Source organism: Eublepharis macularius, chromosome 11 (genome assembly GCF_028583425.1).
Source record: "Eublepharis macularius isolate TG4126 chromosome 11, MPM_Emac_v1.0, whole genome shotgun sequence".
In the NCBI taxonomy this organism is placed as follows: Eukaryota; Metazoa; Chordata; class Lepidosauria; order Squamata; family Eublepharidae; genus Eublepharis; species Eublepharis macularius.
In genome coordinates this window covers 830,184-849,814 of record NC_072800.1, presented here as the reverse complement: position 1 = coordinate 849,814, position 19,631 = coordinate 830,184, and the positions used below count along the sequence as shown (strand labels likewise).

The 19,631-nt window shown below is 51.0% G+C and overlaps 1 protein-coding gene across 2 annotated transcripts in view; it reads left to right on the top strand.

Moving 5' to 3' along the window:
* SMYD1 (SET and MYND domain containing 1) overlaps positions 1 to 19,631 on the top strand; it is a 53,855-nt gene that overhangs the window by 20,206 nt on the left and 14,018 nt on the right. The window contains exons 5-6 of one of the 2 annotated variants that reach the window (XM_054991484.1): positions 5,492 to 5,530; positions 14,642 to 14,834. In XM_054991484.1, the coding sequence (XP_054847459.1) occupies positions 5,492 to 5,530; positions 14,642 to 14,834 (232 nt within the window). The remainder of the gene's footprint in view (positions 1 to 5,491; positions 5,531 to 14,641; positions 14,835 to 19,631) is intronic. The other variant, XM_054991485.1, reaches the window with a different exon arrangement.

The following is a 19,631-nucleotide window of genomic DNA, read 5'->3' as shown; positions in this document are numbered from 1 at the left end:
GAAAACCCTCCCCCCTTCTTCACCGCCAGGCATTTTTGGTTAAGAAATGGCTGAAAAGCAAATCCAGGAGATGCTGAAGGCGAAGAAATAAAATCCAACGGAACCATCCAACCGGTTTAGATCCGGCTGGTTTGCAGTAATCCAGTTTCTGGATCCTGCCACTTGCCAACTTACAGGCCGGTGCTTTAAAGCAGCAACAGAGGACAGGTGCCATTTTTAACTTATAAGGAGGTGCTGCTGACTCAGTGTGACTGGATTATTACAGCACTGGACTCTTCTCAAAGGCCCCCCCTCCCCCCTCGCCACGTTTGCTTTTCAAGGCATTGGGCCTGGGTTTGACCAACTTCTCTAGAGTGAGGGAAAGGCTAGAGAATGGACTTAGATCTGTACTTGCCATTAAAAGCTCTGGGTTGCTGGGTCAGTCCCTTTCATTCAGGCTAGCCTACCCCACAGGGTTGTTGAGAGGAGGAAATGAGGAAGGATGAACCCTGAACACCACCTTGAGCTCCTGGGCGAGATAATCACGTACAAGTGGCTAGATAGCAATGCTAAAATTATGACGGCCAGCCCACAGTGACTGGTTAGTCCAGTGACCCCCTGGGCCTGGGCCTGCTGCGGTGCCCCCAGGGACTGCTGGTCTGCAGCAAGGAAAGCAGCGCATCGAATGCAAGTGGCCCGTGAGCCCAAAGCACTTGGCGTGGGGAGGGAGGGGCGCATCTGCTCCTCTGTTCCTCAAGCCCCCTCGACAGCCCTCGTGGGGGCCTAATGGGGTAGAAGCCACTCACTCCAACCCAGAGGAGTCGGTGCACCTGCGTCCCAAGCAGGTTTCTGGAGAGGTGGCACCTGTGCTTCCTCAACACACAAATCAAGGCTGGTTCCAGGTTTGGGGAGGGCCCGGGATCCCCTCTGCCCCAGGGCCCAACCCCAGGCCCTCTGCTTGTGCTTCCTTTCTTTTCTTGCCACCCTCCGCCTGTGCTCCCCCACCGGCTCACAAGCTCGTCCACCGCTGGCACTTGGAGCCACCTGCGCTGCCCGTGGCTCTTTCCCTGGCTGTGCAGTTCGGTGCGTGCAGCTGGGAATGCCACCTTTGTGCACCACCTGTGCCCCCGTCCCTGGCAGCTTGTCCAGCTGGAGCACACGTGGGAGTGGTGGAGTGCTTGTGAGGGGAGGGGGGAAGGGCACAGGGTGGGCGGCAGGGGAGGAGCGTAGGAGGCAGGGGGCTATGGATGCTGACAGTTGCCCCACCTCAGGGTCTGCTGATGTAAATAAATCTGCATCACAGAATAGGCTCCTCCAGGGCCCCAGGTGCCGGAAGACTGCCTGGAGAGGCCTGAAAGGCTTTGGCCCTCTGGCTCAGGCACGGGGGATCATCCTCAGGGCAACATGCTACAGTGCTGGGGCTATCAGCCAACCCTCTCACTTCATGGCATTTCCCAAAACTTCTGAGCATGCATGCTTGGGGTAACTACTGCGTACGTAAATTGAAGATGGAGGCAATAATCTGGCACAGCTACATTTTACATTTAGCACATAGGTCAGTGGATACTTAACTCCAGAGATTAGAGCCATTAACAGACCAGGCAGATCTTCCTACACGCAGGGGAAATGATCCAGGTTTGCAGAAAAAAATCTGAAATCTAAAATAAAACAAATTATTGCAGGGTTAAAAACCCCAAAATGATAAAAGGAGTGCCTGTAGCTTTAACCAGATGCCCTCAGTGGCAGTTGCTAGGCGACCACAATAGTCTTCTTGCCTTGGTTTCAGTCAGGAAAAGGTAGGGCTCCTTCCAGGGCTGTTTTGGCCTTTGAGGGAGGACTCATCGGGTCAGGCCCAGAAGCAACCACTGGCGGACTTGATACCACACGACTTGCATGACTCACCCAGCTAGGGTTGCCAGCCTCCAGGTGGCAGCTGGAGATCTCCCAAATTACAACTGATCTCCAGGCAACAGAGATCGGTTCCCCTGGAGAAAATGGCTGCTCTGAAGAGTGAACTCTGTGGTGTACCCCACTGAGGCCCCTCTTTCCCCCAAACTCTCCAGGCTCCATCCTCAAAATCTCCAGTAATTTCTGGCAACCAGACCTGCTTGCTCTTGTTCAATAGTCGCTCTCTCTCTCCCCCACCAAGCCAGAGTGGTGTAGTGGTTAGAGTTTCAGAGTAGGATCTGGAAGCCCTAGGTTCAAATCACCACTGTGCTGTGGAACCTCCTTGGGAGACTTTGATCCAGTCACACGCTCTCAAACTAATCTACCTCTCAGGGCTGTTGTGAGGATCAGGGATGTGCACGGGGAAAAGATTTGGGTTTCAACAATCCAGAATACCCCTAAACCCAAAGTGGCAAGCCGCTTCGGGATTAGGGCATTTCAGCCACTTCGGTATGCTCTGTAAAAATTCGGAGTACACAGAAGATCAAAGCAGGAGTTGTCACCTTTTTCACCTGATGGGAGGGGGGAAGAGGGAGTTCCCTCTTCCCCCATCCCATTGGGTGAAAAAGCCAGGCTGAAAACCTTCAAAGCTCAAAGCAGCTGAAAAGCCCTGCTCTGAGCTTTGAAAAACTCCAAGCCAGCTATTTCACCCAATGGGAGGGAGCTCCCTCTTCCTCCCTCCCATTGGATGAAATAGCTGGCTTGGAGTTTTTCAAAGCTCAGAGCAGGGCTTTTCAGCTGCTTTGAGCTTTAAAAATATCCAGGCTGGCTATTTCATCCAATGGGAAGGAGGAAGAGGGAGCTCCTTCTTCCTCCATCCCCTTGAGTGAATAAGCCAGCATGGCCAGGCAGCTGATCTAAGGGGAGGGATTCTCCTTTGCCCGCAGCTTCGCAGTGACAGGGAAAGGGCATTTCCCTCCACCCTTGGATCAGCTGCTTGGAGGGGATTTTCCTGCCAAACTGCTGATTCGGGGGTTTAAATGCCCCTTTCCCTGCTGCTTTGCAAGGGAATGGGGCATTTAAACCCCAGCTGGCTTGGATCAGCTGCTTTGCAGGGATTTCCCACCAAACAGCTGATCCCGGGTTTAAATGCCCCTTTTGCTGCTGCTTCGCAGGGGCAGGGAAATGGGCATTTAAACCCTTGATCCGAAGCTTCTGTAAGCAATACAGTTGCTTCGGGAAGCTTTGATTCGGGGTTTCCAAATCGAGCCCAGTGTGCTGGGCCTGATTCGGAAATCCCGAATCTTTGCAAATAGGGTCCGATTCGGGTATTTTACACGAATTGGAAATCTGAATAGCTCACCCCTAGTGAGGATAATAGGGAGGGAAAGAGAATGATGTCTGCTGCTTTGGGTCCCCACTGAGGAGAAAGGCAGTATATAAATGAAGTAAATTAATAAATATAGATGAAGATGAGAGGACAGATAAAAATAAGTTAATTTTTAGGTTTGAAGGAGAGATGGACCAAGGGCAAGGTGAGCATATGGAGGCTTTCAGGAGGAGCGAAAGAGGAAATTGTGTAAGGAAAGGGATACAGGGGGAACTGAAATACCCCCTGCAAGTCCTTGCAGATTCCCCACCATGCATCTGGGCCATAGGGGAGAGGCTGCTAGGGAGGAGGGAGGGGAAATGTGAAGACAGGCCAGACAAAGGTGGATGGAAAGGAGAGAAGGAAGCAGGAAAAGGGGGAGAGGCTTTGGGGGCAGGGAAGGGAAAGAGGACAGAGTTGCATAATTTGTAGAGTTGCATAGTTTGTAGAGAAGTGTGGGATGTAGGAGCTTGCATGACTGGGTGTGCGCGGGAGACAGTAAACACTCAGAGTCTTCGTCGACGAGGTTTAAAAAGGAAATAAGAGTTCTTTATTGTAGGAACTCCATACTCTGATGACAGGAAAGAGGAGAGAGAGATCTCCATCTAGCTATCTAGACTAAGAAAGCCAGTGGATGGCAGGACAAGTCCTGCATCCATCATGCAAAATGGAGAAGAAAGATGGAGATTGTGACAAAGAGAGGAAGATGAGGTGTCACGAGGAGGAAGTTCTGAGAACAGCAATTAGACATCTAAGGATAGTGCCGGGGCAGTAAAAAGTAAAGGGCAAACAGATCCCTGACCTCTCTGTAATTCTAACTTTCTGGTTTGTCCCCCTTTGAAAGCCAAGAAAGAGATAGCATTAGTCTTCCTCTTCCAGTGCCCCCCGCAAGTCCTTGAAGGTTCCCCACTGGTATTCTTTATTTTGTACGAGTGTGCATGTGGTGAGAAGCCCCCGTGGTTTAATTGCAGACTTTCACAGATGCCATGCAATGCAGTCCATAGCATTCAGTCCTTATGCAATGTGACATTGCCCCAGGCCCTGCCCCAGGATGTCAAGAGGCTCCACCCAGGAGTTTCCGTTTGCGATGCTGGTGTCTTGGCAGATGTGCGGTCCTCTCTGGGACTGACAGCCACACACAGCACAGGCAACACAATCTGGGTTGGGCCTGGAGTGTTCGGCGCTGAAGGACAGGACTAAAATGCGCGGTCAGTTTGCTTTCACCACTCAGAAAGATCACTTCCCCCTTACATTTTCAACTCCTTTGTATTCAAGAGATTTAGGAATGGTCAATGAAGTCTGGGAAGTCGTAGCTCCAAGCAAGCTGCTGGCGGCCTGGGTCACTCCCCTTCAGGGTTTCTGCCCCATCTTTTTGTTACTGGACTGGACTCATGTTGTGCCTTTAACCCAGCCCAGCACAAAGGAAATATGCCGGCCAGGTTTCCTCTAGCAGGAGGTGAAGTCTTGGGGGAGGCTTCACCTTCTTAAGCCCTGCTTACCCGGGAGACAGGAGCTGGGCTGAGAAACGGGCATCTGGCAACCTGGCTACTCACCTCAGGGCCCGGTCAGCGACACCGTCACCAAAGAAGGGGGGGGCACTTTGTCTTTCAGGACTCCATTGGTAGTTGATCAGCACCTTTCTCCTCTGCCTTTAACCCTCATCAGTCGTGGCGGTTTTGGTGCTCAAACCTGGTTGGTGCCTAAGGGGAGTTCATGCTGCTTGTGGACCTCTGGATACACGCAGACTCCGTTTGTGTGAGCAGGGACTAGAATTGCCCACTCAGGGCTGGGAAGTGCCCAGAGATTTGGTAGGTGGAGCCTGGGGAAGGCGGGGTTCGGAGAGGGGCGGGACCTCAGTGCCGTAGAGTCCGCACTCCGAATCAGCTCTTTTCTCCCAGGAAACTGATCTCTGTTGTCTGTCCAAGAAATCTCTAGGCCCCACCTGTAGGCTGGCAACCCTAACAGGGAAAGCTCCCCCCACCTTTGGTACATAACAATTAGAAATTGAGAGTTTTGAGAGCCTGGATTTGGAGCATGCACTCTGCCCTCTTTACACGGTGCATTTCAAGACGGTGGTGAATAGCGCCATCTCCCCTAACACACGTTTGAGTGCCAAAATCATAACGACTGAAGAGGGGTTTTGTCTGTACATGTCCCTGTACATGCCAGGATCCAGTATGTTCAATGTGCACTCTATGTTTGCTTTTAAACTGTTTGTACTTGTGTGAAACTGCAGACTTCTGTTTTTTTTTCCAGTCATGAGGCTGTGAGATCCTTGTTCCACACCCAGATGAGGTTGGTTGGTCTCATAAGCACAATATTCCCCCTCTGACTGCTGCCTCTCCCATCCTGTATTGACACCAAAGCCCTACAGTCAATAACAACAAAGCTTTAGAGTTGCCTGCTAGCGGTTAGCATCACTGCCTGTATTCCCCCGATACGCATTCCTTTCCTGTATGCAATGTCTCACTAAACCCAGTCCTTCTGTTTGACTCCCCCCTCAGTTTTTGTAATGGATTAATTTTTATATTTTTAAAATATTTATTTTAAAAGACAAAAGGGATAAGTTACATGCAATCATATAAACGTGACATCAACCCATAAAGAAAAGGACAACAAATTCCTTGAAAAATCCGAGGTCCGAGCTTTCAAATTTCTGCCTGTGACGCTGAGCCCCAATCCAGATAGTCCTGGCAAGCTGGATCTCGCTAGATCTTGGGAGCTAAGCAGGGTCGGCCTTGGTTAGTAACTGGAGGGGAGATCTCCAGATAAGACCCAGCAGGCAGGCAACCCACGACGTCCAGAGGCTCCACCCAGGAGTTTCAATTTGAGAGGAGAATTCAGGGTGAGAATTTTTAGGTCAGCATCCCTGACTATCCACTCCCCCTCCTCTGTCAGTCTCTTGCATCGGTGCCCTCAGCAGGGGTTGCCATAAGCCAGGTATGACTTGACAGCACTTTCTACCACCCCCATTTACAACATTGGAAGAGTACCGAAGGGTGTATAATATTTTGAAACTTCTTATTCTAACATGTTACAAAAAGTGCTTATCTTTCAGCAGACTGAGAATACCTTAATATGCTAATATAGACATTAGTGCACCATCCCGTATCCTTTTCAGCCAGTCTCTTATGGGGAACAAGGTTGTCTTCTTTAAGAGGAGATACTAAGTTGAACAGCCATCATGAGTATGCAAATAATTCCTGCATATGTTTCTTCAGCTCTGTCCTTCAAATATACTTGTATGTCTTTCCCCCACCTTTTTGGTTTAGCTTTTTTGGTTGCCTCTTCATGTTCTGTCTAATGTTAGGGTGAGAATTTTTAGGTCAGCATCCCTGACTATCCTCTCCCCCTCCTCTGGCAAACCCAGCCACACCTCTGGGTGCTCTTCCGCCTGATCCTTCTCTCCTGTCCTTTCAGCAGTGATGCTAGCATGACTGTCCTGTGGAAATAACAATAAATAGCAGTCTCGTGTCCGTCCCTCTAACGACTTACAAGGCATTATTCTAGCATCTGCTTTTGAGGTGGGGGTCCGATGCATGATCGGATTTCAGTGCACCCCAGTACAACCAATAAAGAAAGCAAAGATAGGCTGGGGAATGGTGGTTGTCAGAAGGAAGGAAAAAGTTGGCTTACTATCTGTCTTTTCTCTTTAAAAATGCCCTCCTGAACATTACTATTTTGCACATTCTGTAGAATGACACAAGTGTGGGCGCCTTCGTGTCCTCAGTTTTTCCAGTAGAATAATTAAGAACGTCAGATTTTACGTGGTCTTCATTTGGAATGTGTGAAATGCTTGACTCAGAGATACTTCACATGAGGTTCCCCCCCACCCCTGACTTTTTCATGTTGTACATTTTGAGTTCAAAAAATCTTGCTTTAAGCAACATTTCACTCGGCCTAGAAGATACCTTTTTGAGCCTGCGGGTACCTTTGGAATTCTGACACTTGATGATGAATGCAAACACAAAATGGCTGCCACAAGAGAGAGACTGAATCACAAAATGGCTGCCACAAAAGGTGGAGCCAACCATAGACAGTTGGAAGTAGGGATCCCATTCTCCCATTGGGGGCGGGGGATTCCCTGCTTTCACTCCCGCCCCCTGCCTCTGCTTACCTTGCCAGAGGGGGAGGAAGGCATGGAAATGGGCCTCCTGGGCACGCTCCTGGGCAGTGCATTGACATCACTCCCGGGAGTGATGCCGTAGTGCCACCCTGAGAGTGCTCCCGCACTTTGCAAAGGGGCAATTTTGGCCCCCAGTGGGGCCTGTTGTAGCCCATTTGAGGCCAAAATTGGCCAGCTGCAAAGTGTGCGCATGTCCCCACACCTGCGTGATGACCTCAGTTCCCGTGCAAGGAGAATCATGGGCCAAGCAGGCAGGAAAACGCTAGGCCCCCTGCTGAGAGGCTAAGGGGACCTGTTAACCCTATTAGGAAGTGAGGTTGTGCATACCTCTGACAGTAACTCCTCAGCATTTCAGGCAGAAGCTCTATTTAATAGCACGCCTTTTAAAATGAACATATTGTTTAAAAATATTTTCTTGCATACGCACAGCTTATCTTCAGTCACATCAGAGTGAAGAGACTTGTGCTGTGACGGCAGCTGCCGCTGAAGCAGCTTCTAACAAATGTGCACAGCCAATCCGTTCTCCAGCGGCCAATCAGGACAGAGTACTGCTGGGCAAAAGCCCCTCCTGCCCTGGCCCACTTCCTAAGAACACTTGGTGGGTTCCAAGAAAGGTATCAGTGCTGCCAACGCCACTCTGCATGGTGCCCACAGACACCATGTTGGGCACTAGGGGTGCCATTCCCCCATCCAGGCAATGTGAAATAGGAAGGGCAATACTGAGTGGTAACCAGAATACACACAGAAAAACAAACCCACAGTAATAAGGTCTACAGACCCATACAATAATTATGCAGTCACACAAATGCAACAAAATAAGCCAAAACATTTTATATATATATGTCTAAGTTCAGGCTGCTGTTCACAGCTATTAAGTAAGCACTATAGAGAATGCACAAAACAAAAGTCCTCCCCTGACAGGGTGTAAACGTCCCAAAAATCACTTTCAAATGTTGTGGAATGGTATTCCTTTCTTCTTGTATACAGTGTTCTATACTGGAAACGTTCCTGAGACCAATGCCCCACCGGGAGAGACCACAGCTGAGACGTCCAGCCCTCAGGGAAGATGACAGACCACCGTGCGCTCAACAGGGCGCAAGCTGAACTCCTGTTTCGAAATCTCTTTTTCAAGAGCGCAGTGCAATTGGTGGTTGTGCAGTTCTGCAAAGTTACATTCACTCCTCCAATTCCATATAGATCCCAGATATCAGCTGTGGTCTCTCCCGGTGGGGAATTGGTCTCAGGAATGTTTCCATCATAGACCACTGTATACAAGAAGAAAGGAATACCTTCCACAACATTTGAAAGTGATTCCCCCATCCAGGGCAGGGGATCCCCTGCTCCCACCCTTCCCCCCATGCCCGCTTACTTGGCCAGCGGGGGCCCCCCCTGCTCCCTGGGGCACCCCCCATTGGCGACGCGGCACGCTCCCGCATCCACAGCAGCCCGATTCAGGCTGAAACACGCCCCACAGGAGGCCCGTTTCAGGCTGAACTGAGCCCTGCAGCAGGGCAGCGGGCCAATCCAGCCCGCGGGAGCACTCCTAGCCACCCTTTGACCTTGCACAATGACATCACTTCCCAGAAGGGACGTCATCATGCAAGCTGGGAGTGCGAGTGCACTGTGCACACATGTGAAAACCAGGAACCAGGAGCACAGCAAGGTGGGTGCCAGGCTCCCAATCTACCGCCAGGGGAGTCAGGGGACCTGGAAACCCCATCGGGGACCCCGGGATTATGTACTTGCAAATTCATACGGGGCTTGAAAAATCTATTTTTAATGGTGCAAAACTGCTCCAGGAAGAGGGCAGCTGGGGGTATGAGAGGGGGGGGCTATGAGTTCATGAGCCAACCAGTGCTCTGCACAGAGGGCTACTGCTCCCAGCTGCCGGTTTCCTGTGTGCTTTGCCCTGGAAAGGAGTAAGCATGACTAACAACAGTGTGGTGAGTGAAATTCCAGATTGTGGCGGCCCATGTTTGTTTTGGTACAACACACTATGCACGTTCTAGAGTTCTCCAGAATTCTTGATCAGGTTTGATGTCAAAAAGGAGGAGGAGGGCAGAAAAGATGTTTCAGACCCTGCCATTAAGCCCCTGGCTTTTCAGCAATCTTTCTTTAGTGTCTTCATCCCAGAAGGCCAAGGACACAACCTGGCACAGCAACATTTTAAATCCGTGTTCCTGCTCAAAGTTTTACATTGCTGGAAACATCTTTTCCCATGCCAAATAATCCAGCCTGTTAAAGAGTTCTGGAGAACTCAAAAACTCGCTCACTATTTTGTGTCCTAAAAAAAGGCATTATGTGGCTTTTGCTCTCAGTTGCCATCACTTTGAAAAACGTGAGAGATGTAATATAAGAAGAACAACACTTAGCTCTTCAGAATATTCAAAGTACTTCCTGGATTCAGTTTGGAGTCACAACTAGATGTTACGGCATCCACAGGTCTGGCCATGGACACCGCGGGTGAACTTGGGCCATTTAAAAATGGCACAAAGGCCTGATCCTGATCGGGCCTGCAGCATGGTGGGGCCAGGCGCTCTTGTCCCCCCTGTGCCCTTTCTAGTGCAGGGGGAGAGGAACAAGAGTGCCCGGTCCCTCCACGCTGCCGGCCTGATCATAACCAGCCCCTGTCCGCCCATTGCTAAGCAGAGTTACTCCAGTCAAAGCCCACTGAAATCAATGGGCTGAGACTGTAGTAACTCTTCTTAGGATTGCACTGTGTGGCATTTTTAAACAGCCCAAGTGATGTCCGCAGGTCTTGGAGCTGTGGATGCCGCACTGTCTAGGTATGTCCTGAGTTATCCTTACAACAACTTTGTTCATTGCAAGGAGATCAGTACTATTATTTCCACATTGTCAACCACCCAGTGAATGTATGGAGAAGCAAGATTTGCACCAGGGCCGATTCCAGACGGCCCTCTGCCTCCCGAAATGTTGCGCGTCGTCGCGCGGAAAACGCGATATTTCGCGTTTTCTGCGCGACAACGCGCGACGACGCGCAACATTTCGGGAGGCAGAGGGCCGTCTGGAATCGGCCCTGGTCTTTCCTGGTTCGTGCTCACTGTTTCTGGCCTGCTTTAGTTAACAACGGGAATTGAAGACAACTTGGTGCCCTGGAATTGTTCAAAACAAATGGTTTCCTTAAAGAAACCCTATTGATTTTAGAAGCTAAAATAATGCAGTGTTTGCTCCCTGAAATAACAACAACGAGTACTCCACTCTTTCTATGCTCTAACTTGCATGCAGGCACATTTTGGTTTTTTGTTCTTTGTAAAATGCATATAGGATCCATTTCATTCATTTAAGGTCTTGTTTAAAAAAATTAAGTCACTTGGATGGCATTCTTGTAAGCAGCAAGAATGTGTGCGCATCCAAATGATGTGTTTGTCTTTTTGCATTGTTAGATATGGAAATTAGTAAGATAATTGATTTGTATTTTGGCTGGCAAAAACTGGACTCTAGGCCAGTTTGTGCAACCAGAAGAAAGAAACTGTATACTTTCCTTAGACTGTATAATTAGATGAAAATCTGTATTGTTCCAAAGGGGGGTTGTGATAGTCTGGTTTAGGGTAAGAGTAAACAAGGCGCTACGCATGTGTTCATTAACATACTGAGTGACACAATTTAACCTGGGAACTGTAGTCTTCACAGACAAAGCTGTGTGGGATCGCTGGGGGAGAGAAGGATTCCCTCCCTGCCCCCCCCCCGCTGGCTGCTCAGCAACCCCCCCCCGCCCCCGCACATGCCCTGGCTGCTATTACTGCAAGCGACAATGAGGAAGCTTTGCCATTGTTTTCTTTAGCAATCTCAATGGGGAGAGGAATGGACCCCCCCCCCAAGCTCTGGGTGAAATCTGCTGTCTCAATGTCTTACTAAGCCAGATGCCAGGTGTTCTTGAAGAAGGTCCAGCTGTAGCACAGCAAAAAGCCAAATGAGCTTAGAAGCCCTACGATCACCGTTTAGTTTAGAAATAGCATGAGGACCAGGGGAGGGAAATTTGGTTTGGGAAAAAATAGTATAGGAAGATAGGTTTAAAGCTCCTCTAGCAGTTTCTTTAGTTGCTTTAGAGTTTTTTAAATAATAATCATAACTAGGGCTTTTTTTCAGGGGGAACGCGGGGGAACGGAGTTCCGGCACCTCTTGAAAATGGTCGCATGGCTGGTGGCCCCGCCCCCTGATCTCCCGACAGGGGGGAGTTGAGATTGCCCTCCGTGCTGCCAAACGGTACGGAGGGCAACCTCAACTCCCCTCTGTCTGGAGATCAGGGGGCGGGCCCACCAGCCATGTGACCATTTTCTCTGAGGGCAACCCACTGAGTTCTGCCACCTTTTTTCCCAGAAAAAAAGCCCTGATCACAACAACAACAACAACAACAACATTCGATTTATATTCTGCCCTTCAGAGAACTTCACGCCTACTCAGAGTGGTTACAAAGTATGTCATTATTATCCTCACAACAACAGTCACCCTGCGAGGTGGGTGGGGCTGAGAGAGCTCTGAAAGAGCTGTGACTCACCCAAGGTCACCCAGCTGGCTTCAAGAGGAGGGGAGTGGGGAAGCAAACCTGGCTCTCCAGATTAGAGTCCTGCCGCTCTTAACCATTACGCCAAACTGGTTCTTTTAATGAAGGTCTCAAAAATCCCCCTGCATTGTTGTCTAGTCTGAGCCCCAAGCAAAGTTCCACCGTCGTCCCTAGCAGCCAGATCATGGGCAGGGGGGCGGGGTGTGTGTGCGCGCGCGGGCTGGTAGTTCTTCTCCCTGTTGAGATTGCTGGAGAAACCAATTGCAAAGTTTCGTCGTTGTCCCCAGCAGTAACAGCGACCAGAGCATGTGGAGGTGGGGGCTCAGCAGCCAGCAGAGGAGGGGGAAGGCAGTGAGGGAACCCTTCCTCTGCCCCATGGATCCCCGTGATTCTGCCTCGGAAAACTACCATTCCCAGGTAAAATTGCACCACTCAACACGTGAATGAACACGTGCCTGGTGTCTCGTTTAGCCTGACCCTTAGAGGCCCAGGCTTCAGGCCTGAAAGTTTTGCTACAAAACGCCTCTTCCCTTGCTAAACTCCCTCCCTAGTGCAGGATGCAGCCAAGCCATTAGACCTGGAAGGCCCCCCCTCCCCCGAGAGTACATACAAACAAGCAAGCCTTTCCATGCCGGTTGAAGTGGTATAGCCTAAGAATTTCTCTTCCTCAGTTCTGCAAACCAAGTACTGTGCCTATGAACAGAAGGTTTTGCATGCCTGAAACCAAGAGTCTTCCTAGGCATCTGTTAATTTGTTTTCCTTACTGGGAATATGGTCAGTGTTTCCTGTAAAGGAATGCCCCTTCCCCCGCCCTCTCTCCCAGCAAAGGACCCGTCTTTTCTGCTAGAAAGTAGGTCTGTGTCGGCTAGTATGGATGTGTCGTCCTCTTCCCGGAGACTGGCATGATTGTGAAGGCGCACATTCTCAGTCCTTCCCAATCACTCTGTTAGGAGGACTCATTGGAAGGTTTTGAGGCCCCCAGAGCGAGGGCCTTTTGGAAGCTAAGCTGAGACCCAATAACAGTCTGGAGGGGAGCCCCAAGAAAGGTGTTCTGGGCTTTCCGAGGAGAGTGGGTATACAATAAAGAACACACATTAGAGCTTTACCTGCAATGTGCCCTGCCGAGACAGACAGCTGCTGAAAATACTGTGGTCAAAAATCTACTGCTCAGGTTTGTTTGACATCATTCTGCAGGCATGGGGAAGCCTCCCAAACCTCCACGTTCATCAAATGAAATGACCAAAGAGGAGAGGATTGGAACCGTATTTTCCACGGCACATTGCAGGAGTCTAATGAAGCGATTGAAACAGAAATCTTTCCGTTTGGCCGTCCTTAGAAATACATCCCCCCACCCCCACCCCCGTTGTGCCAGGAGTGATGTCAGCACATTGCCCGGGAATCAACAGCCCTCAGCACTCCATTCACTTTGGGCCTCGTTGAACCGACCCAGAGAATGTTCTGGACAGGCCTCGGGTGCATCAGTGCCACCTGGGGAGAGGAGTCCCCCTGGGAGCAGCCCCGTGAAAGCGCCCCTGAGCTGCTTGGAGGACTTCAGGAGGGGCAGCCTAGAGACTAGCACAGCCCCTGCTGGGACTGCTGCCCAAAGGCGCGGCGGTGGAGTCGGGGGGGGGGGTGATTTCAGGAAGAAGGTTCCCAAACAGGTTGGCCATTTTGCAGTGGAGGAACTGTCTTTCCCCCAAAGAGTTATCACCAGCATTGCCGTTCACCCTGAGATGTAGCTGGTGCCAGAGCTGCTGCTCTTCTCTGGTGCTCTGCCCCCCCCCCCCGGGAGGCCACGTTCCATGCCACGGCGCTCTCTGCTCGAGTTCCATTTGAAAGGCGTCGGGGGGGGGTAGTTATTTATTTATTTATAGTCTGCCTTTCTCACTGAGATCCAAGGCATATTACACAAAGCAAGTGAAAATACAATTTAATCAACACCAAGGACATTCACCGAGAAAATACCATGATGAACAGCAGTTGCAACAGGGTCTGGTAGCAGAAAATTTGAAAATAAGAATAAAGCTGAGCACAAAGATGAAATCTTCCTGAAGCACAAGTAATTTGCATGGCACATTTAGCAACCTGGACACCCCCTAGTAGGAGCAGATCTACATCTGCAGACAGTACTCAGTAGCCTAGCCTACAGACCCCGTCCCGACCAAGGCATCTTTTCATGAATGAGAGCGGGGAAGCAGAGGGGCTTTCCAGGGACGAAAAGTGAGAACGACAAGCTCTCTAGGGATGTTCCACTGACGCTGTGGGCAAGGCTGTGTGTTTGCTGTAGCTCTGCGGAAGGAAGAGGGGGAATGGGACAGGCAGTTGCACCGACTGCAGAATTCAGCTTCCTGGGAATCCCATATTTCATTTAACAAAGCAAGTGTTATGGTTGCGAAGACGCTTGAAAATGTGTGGACTGAAATCTCAGAGGCTGCTGAGCAAGCTATTCAGGGGCAAGAGAACGAGGCCCCCACGAGCTCCTTGCCCCTCCCCGAGACTAATGCAGATTTGGGGGCGGGGGGGGGGAAATCGTGCCAATAAGTTGCACAAAGTAAGAGAAACCATTCACATTCATTTCACTTGTGCAGAACTGAACTTTTATTGTTACAGGACTTACACAATTGCAGAACTCACGGTACAAAAACGCAAACAGTTCCGGATAGTAGCCCTTTATATTGAGACTGATCCCTCAGGTATGTAACTCTCAACACCAGGCAGACCTTTCCTTTATTTAGTGCTTTTTCTTTCTTTGTTTAAGGATAGAACTACGTGCCCTGGGAAAGATCTCCGCGGGGCAAGAACTGACGGTTTCCTATATCGATTTCCTCAATGTCAGCGAAGACAGGCAGCAGCAGCTGAAGAAGCAGTATTATTTCGACTGCACTTGCCAGCACTGCCAGCAAAGGATCAAAGACGACCTGATGTTAGCGGTGAAAGAGGGCGCGGAGAAGGTAAGTCAGTGGCTGACCAAAGGGCCAGCGGGTGAAGGCAGCCCACGACCGGAGGCAAACCTCAGACCTTCCACTGGAAAGCAAGACCAAACAGCGAGTCCCGGCACGGATGTCTCTGAGCACATGAGTGCGGGCGACAGGGGCCTAGAGGCATTCATCTCTGGCCTTTTCCACACAGGCAATTTACTCCTCTCTTTTTGAGTGTTCGCTCCTGAAGGAGCAGATTAAGTTTGGGCCACTTACCTTCCTTCACCCCGCTTGCAATCTCGGTGTGGGTGCTGGCATTTTTGTCCATGCCACCGTGGAATAAAGAGGGTTCTGTGGCGAGGTGTGGATGTGCCCATGGGTGTCACTGTCAGCCTCACTGGTGCTGCCACAGCACCACCATCCCTTTTTTAATTTCTGTATATGTCCAATTGCATTACCATGTTGTTATGACAGCCAAAGGAACCAGCACTAAGGCGTTAGCGGGGCGGGGGGGGGAACAAAAACAAAAGAGAAAGGGAAGCGAAAGGAAGCCCAACATGGCACAGGAGCAATGCTGGTGCAGCAGAGCAAGGGCAGAACTTTTTACTCCTAAAGCACAGTTAGTTAATCTTTGAAAACCTGAAAGAGATCCACTTAACCACAACAAAATTTAGTCTGACATAACATGCTTATGATGTGCCGGGGAAAGAGGAGGGGGCAAGGGGGAGGGAGGAGCTGAGAGGAGGGTGGCGAGACCAGAGGTGGGTGGGGAAAGAAGGCAGAGGGGAAGGAAAAGCTGACTCAAAGCCACACTGAGAAAAACCTCAGGGAATAGGCGCAGGCACAAAACCCGAAGAGAACCCCTGAAAACGCTGCATTGAAATCTGAAGGGGGAGTTAAGCATGCTGAATTCAGCAGAACCCCCAAAGTGGTATGGGCCAGAACCAGCAAAAGTAGTTTGCGCGGAAAAGCCCTGTCGGGGAGTTTGCCCCACATAGATTTTTCTGCTGCGCTTTTGGGGGGATTGAGGGACATGCTCTGCAGTGCGCTGCCAATTCCCCTGTGCCCAGGGTCTCGCTGGACAACCAGTGCATCGCACTCCTCCACGAGCAGCACCAGAGCCTGTAGCCAAGGGGGGGGGGAGAAGCAAAACAGCTCCTGACCCAATAAAGAGGGAAAGGAGGTTCAACAGAGAGTATCCAGGGGAAGTCTCAGGCGCCGAGGCACTGCAGGCCATGTTGTTACAGGTCTCTCTGGCTGGAAAGAGCAGCTAGGAAACTGAGAGCATTTGGGCTCCAGAGTAGTGGTGATCTAGCACAATATACCAGCCCAGTCTTTGCCGGCAGGTGTGGGCAATGCACAAAAATAACCCTAGCCCAGGTCCCTTGCAACAAGCGACAATCAAAGCGACGAAGAAATTGGCCAAACTCGGGGAATTCACCTTTAAAGCCCCACCCTACTCCATTCCACGGAAGTTCATGAATTTCCCCACTGCTTCTGTGGCCAGAAAGTCAGTCCTCAGCAGCCTGTATATCTCTCCGAATGCCAACATTAGGGACCACCTGGGCATACAGCCTGTTCCTCAGGGGGGCAGATATTAGGCTGGGGTTCCCTTCATGCAAATGGAAGCTGCACCTGCATGAAAAATCCGTGCTTTGCTCTCTTTACACAGTACAGCAAGCCCAAGTTCTGCACTAGCCCTGGTGGGTCCAGCTCCGTGATTAGAACGCCAGCAGAGTGTCGGCAGAGGGGTTGTGCTGAGCTGTTTCCTGAAAGAACCTTTTCTTCTCCACCCGATGTTTATAGTTACGGTGATGTCAGGTGCACTGACTGTTACCACAGCCTAAAGGCACTCCTCCGAGGCAGGATTGCCCCATGTTACGGCAGTGAGGCAAGACGCCCCCTGCTGCAGGCGAGCGGGACTTGCCCTGAGAGATCCTATTGCTCCCCACTCTAGTTTTGTAGTTAGTGGCCATTTCCACATGGCTTACCTTATTCTGCAAAATAGCGAAATCTCGTGAGAAGACGCAATGACAGCGTCTTCTCACGAGATTTCGCACGAGATTTCGCTATTTTGCAGAATAAGGTAAGCCATGTGGAAACGGCCTGTATTTCGCCAGGTGAATTGACTGCTGTCACAGCCCAAAGATACTCTGTGCATGAAGCATTCTTAACGGAAAATGCCCCAATGAAGTGAAATCTGAGCAGTGGCTTTTTTTGTTGGTCTCCACAACAATAACAACCAAAAAAAACCCTACCCTGCATTAGGCCATTTTGACGTAGGTTGTCCTTGTTGCCCTGATTAACAGAAAAAGCCTCCAGATGGAAAAATCTGGCAGGAGGTTGTTTGTGTTGCTACACGGGCTGAATTTTCTTATGGCGTTGTCACATCAAAGAACCAGTTGGTAGCGCCTGCAAATAATCCTACTGGGGTGACTGACAACCTCTAATTCTAGGTTAGGGTTAGCTGAGTTTGTGAGTGTTTAATATGCTGACTTGCAAAGTGAAACTTAAAAGTGTTTTTTGTGATACGTTTTGTACTTGTGAATTATATCCTAGTATGCTGGACTGGTTCACACAGTACATCCACACATCCTGTGAAAACAGCTCCATATGGGATGGCTGGTCTACTAGTAGGGTTGCGCAGCCTGGACTGGCAACCAGTGGGAGCTCAGGGGGCAGGGGCAGGGAAGAGCAGACAGCAGCAATGGTGGGACATCGCAGAAATGATGCCCAAGTGATGCCACACCCACGTGATGTCATGCCATCGGCCCAACTATCATTTAAAATTTTGTTCTCCTGCTGCTGCTCTAAGCAGTGGGTGGAAAACAAGAGGCGGGGAGAGGGATCTCCTGCCCCAGCCAGGGGACTGGCAACCCCAGGGCAAGGGGGACAGGGCCCCACCCAGCTCAGCTGCTTACCTCCTTTCCAGGAAGAGCAAATTAAAATAACTGAACTGGCTGCCAGCCTGGGGCTTGCCAGCTGTCAGCTCCCTTCTCAAGAGCTTCTCAAGAGCTCCCGTCGCAAGAGCCTTTGCTTGCTTCTTCCGCCACTCCCATCCTTTTTAGAGGAACAGGCTCCTTTCCAGGGTACAACCCATGGATGCCCATGGGGAAATAGAGCAAGAGAGGGCCTGGCGCCTAGTGGCCTAGTAGCAGAGGGCTGAGCCGTGGGGTGTGGTTTTGCCTTCGCTATGCTGCGCTGCGCTGCCTATTAACGAGGGGTTGTCTGGGGTGGACAAAACGAGTTTTTCCTGTTGATCTCTGTGGGGTCGATTGTTTCCTGGCTCTTGAGGGACAGGTAGGGTTGCTAGGCCCCCTCGATCTCCCAGCGGGAGATTGGGGCCTGGCTCTTACCTGGGGGGGGGGGGTGCGTGCGCGCGCTCCTGCAAGCCACGCAGCCCGTTTGGGCGTGGATTGGGCCCGCTGTGGGCCCCTGCGGAGCACAGGAGTGTTCCTGCACTCTGCAGGGGCCAACAACGGGCCTAATTCACGCCAAAACGGGCCCAATCCGCGCCCATTTTGGCACAGATTGGGTCCGTTTTGGCGCGGATCGGGCCCGTTTAAGGCCCCTGTGGAGCATGGGAGCGTTCCTGCGCTCCGCAGGGGCCCACAACAGGCCCGATCTGCGCCCAAACGGGCCCGATCCACGCCCGTTTTGGCGTGGATCGGGCCTGTTTAGGTGTGGATTGGGTCTGTTGTAGGCCCTTGCAGATCCAGGCCAAAACAGGCCTGATCCTGGCTGCTGCTGTGCGTGGGGGCGCGCAGCACTGCAGGAGGGCGCACATTGAAGGTGCGCGCCCCCCCGCTGGCTAGGTAGGTGGGGGCGGGGTTGGTAGGGTGGGGGCGGGGGATCCCCCACCCCCACTGGGGGTCTGGCAGCCCTAGGGACAGGGCGGAGGAAGAGAGAAGGAGCTTGGCTGGAGAGTATAAAGCAGTTTTTTGAGGATCAGGAACACTGACTTGGAGCGGGACCACAAGTGACAAAAGGCACAGGTTGGACACTTGTCAGCTTCCCTCAAGTTTTGATGGGAAATGTAGGCAGCTTGGCGGAATGTTGGACAAGTGACTGTTGAAAAGTCCATTGGACAGCAGTCGGAGAGCCAAGCTGCAAGACCAGGACGCCTACATTTCCCATAAAAACTTGAGGGAAGCAGACAAGTGTCCAATCTGTGCCTTTTGTCACTTGTGGTTCTGCTCTTGATCTACGATCTGCTGAGGCTTCTGTGGGAGGGACGAGAGGCCCATGGCGATCTTTTTCTTTCTTTACCTTTTAGAGCAAGAATGCTTTATGTAGAGATACCGCAAGGGGGGGGGAGGGGTTTTTGTTTTGTTGACCTGCTGCCATCAGGGCTGTGTGTGTGTTTGTCCCACTAGACAATTCTTTCCCTCCAGAACGGATGTGGCACCCAGTGAGGAAGTCTCACGAGGCTCAGTTGGGCTTACTTCTGAGTCAGCAGCATGCAAGTCTCCCTCCCCCTCCCCTTTCTAGTATAACATAAAATTTGGCAACAGTTTTGTTGCAGGCCAAAAAGATCCGGTCCTTGGTCCCCCTATCGCAGGGAGACCGTCAAATTGGAAATTCGGCTGTTAGCTGTGAGGCTTTGGGGAGCTTTTTTGCAGATAAAATCTCGTCCCTCCGTTGCGGTCTGCCAGCCACGATTGATACAGTGAGGGAACTGGAGGCCCCTTGGCTGTCTTCTGGCCCATTTCTGGATCACTTCAGCCTGGTCTCCTGGGAGGAGGTGGACAGGATCCTGCGGCTGGTGAGGCCCACTACGGGCTCCCTGGTGAAAGCCAGTGCTGATGGGTTGGGGGCCCAATTGGAGGT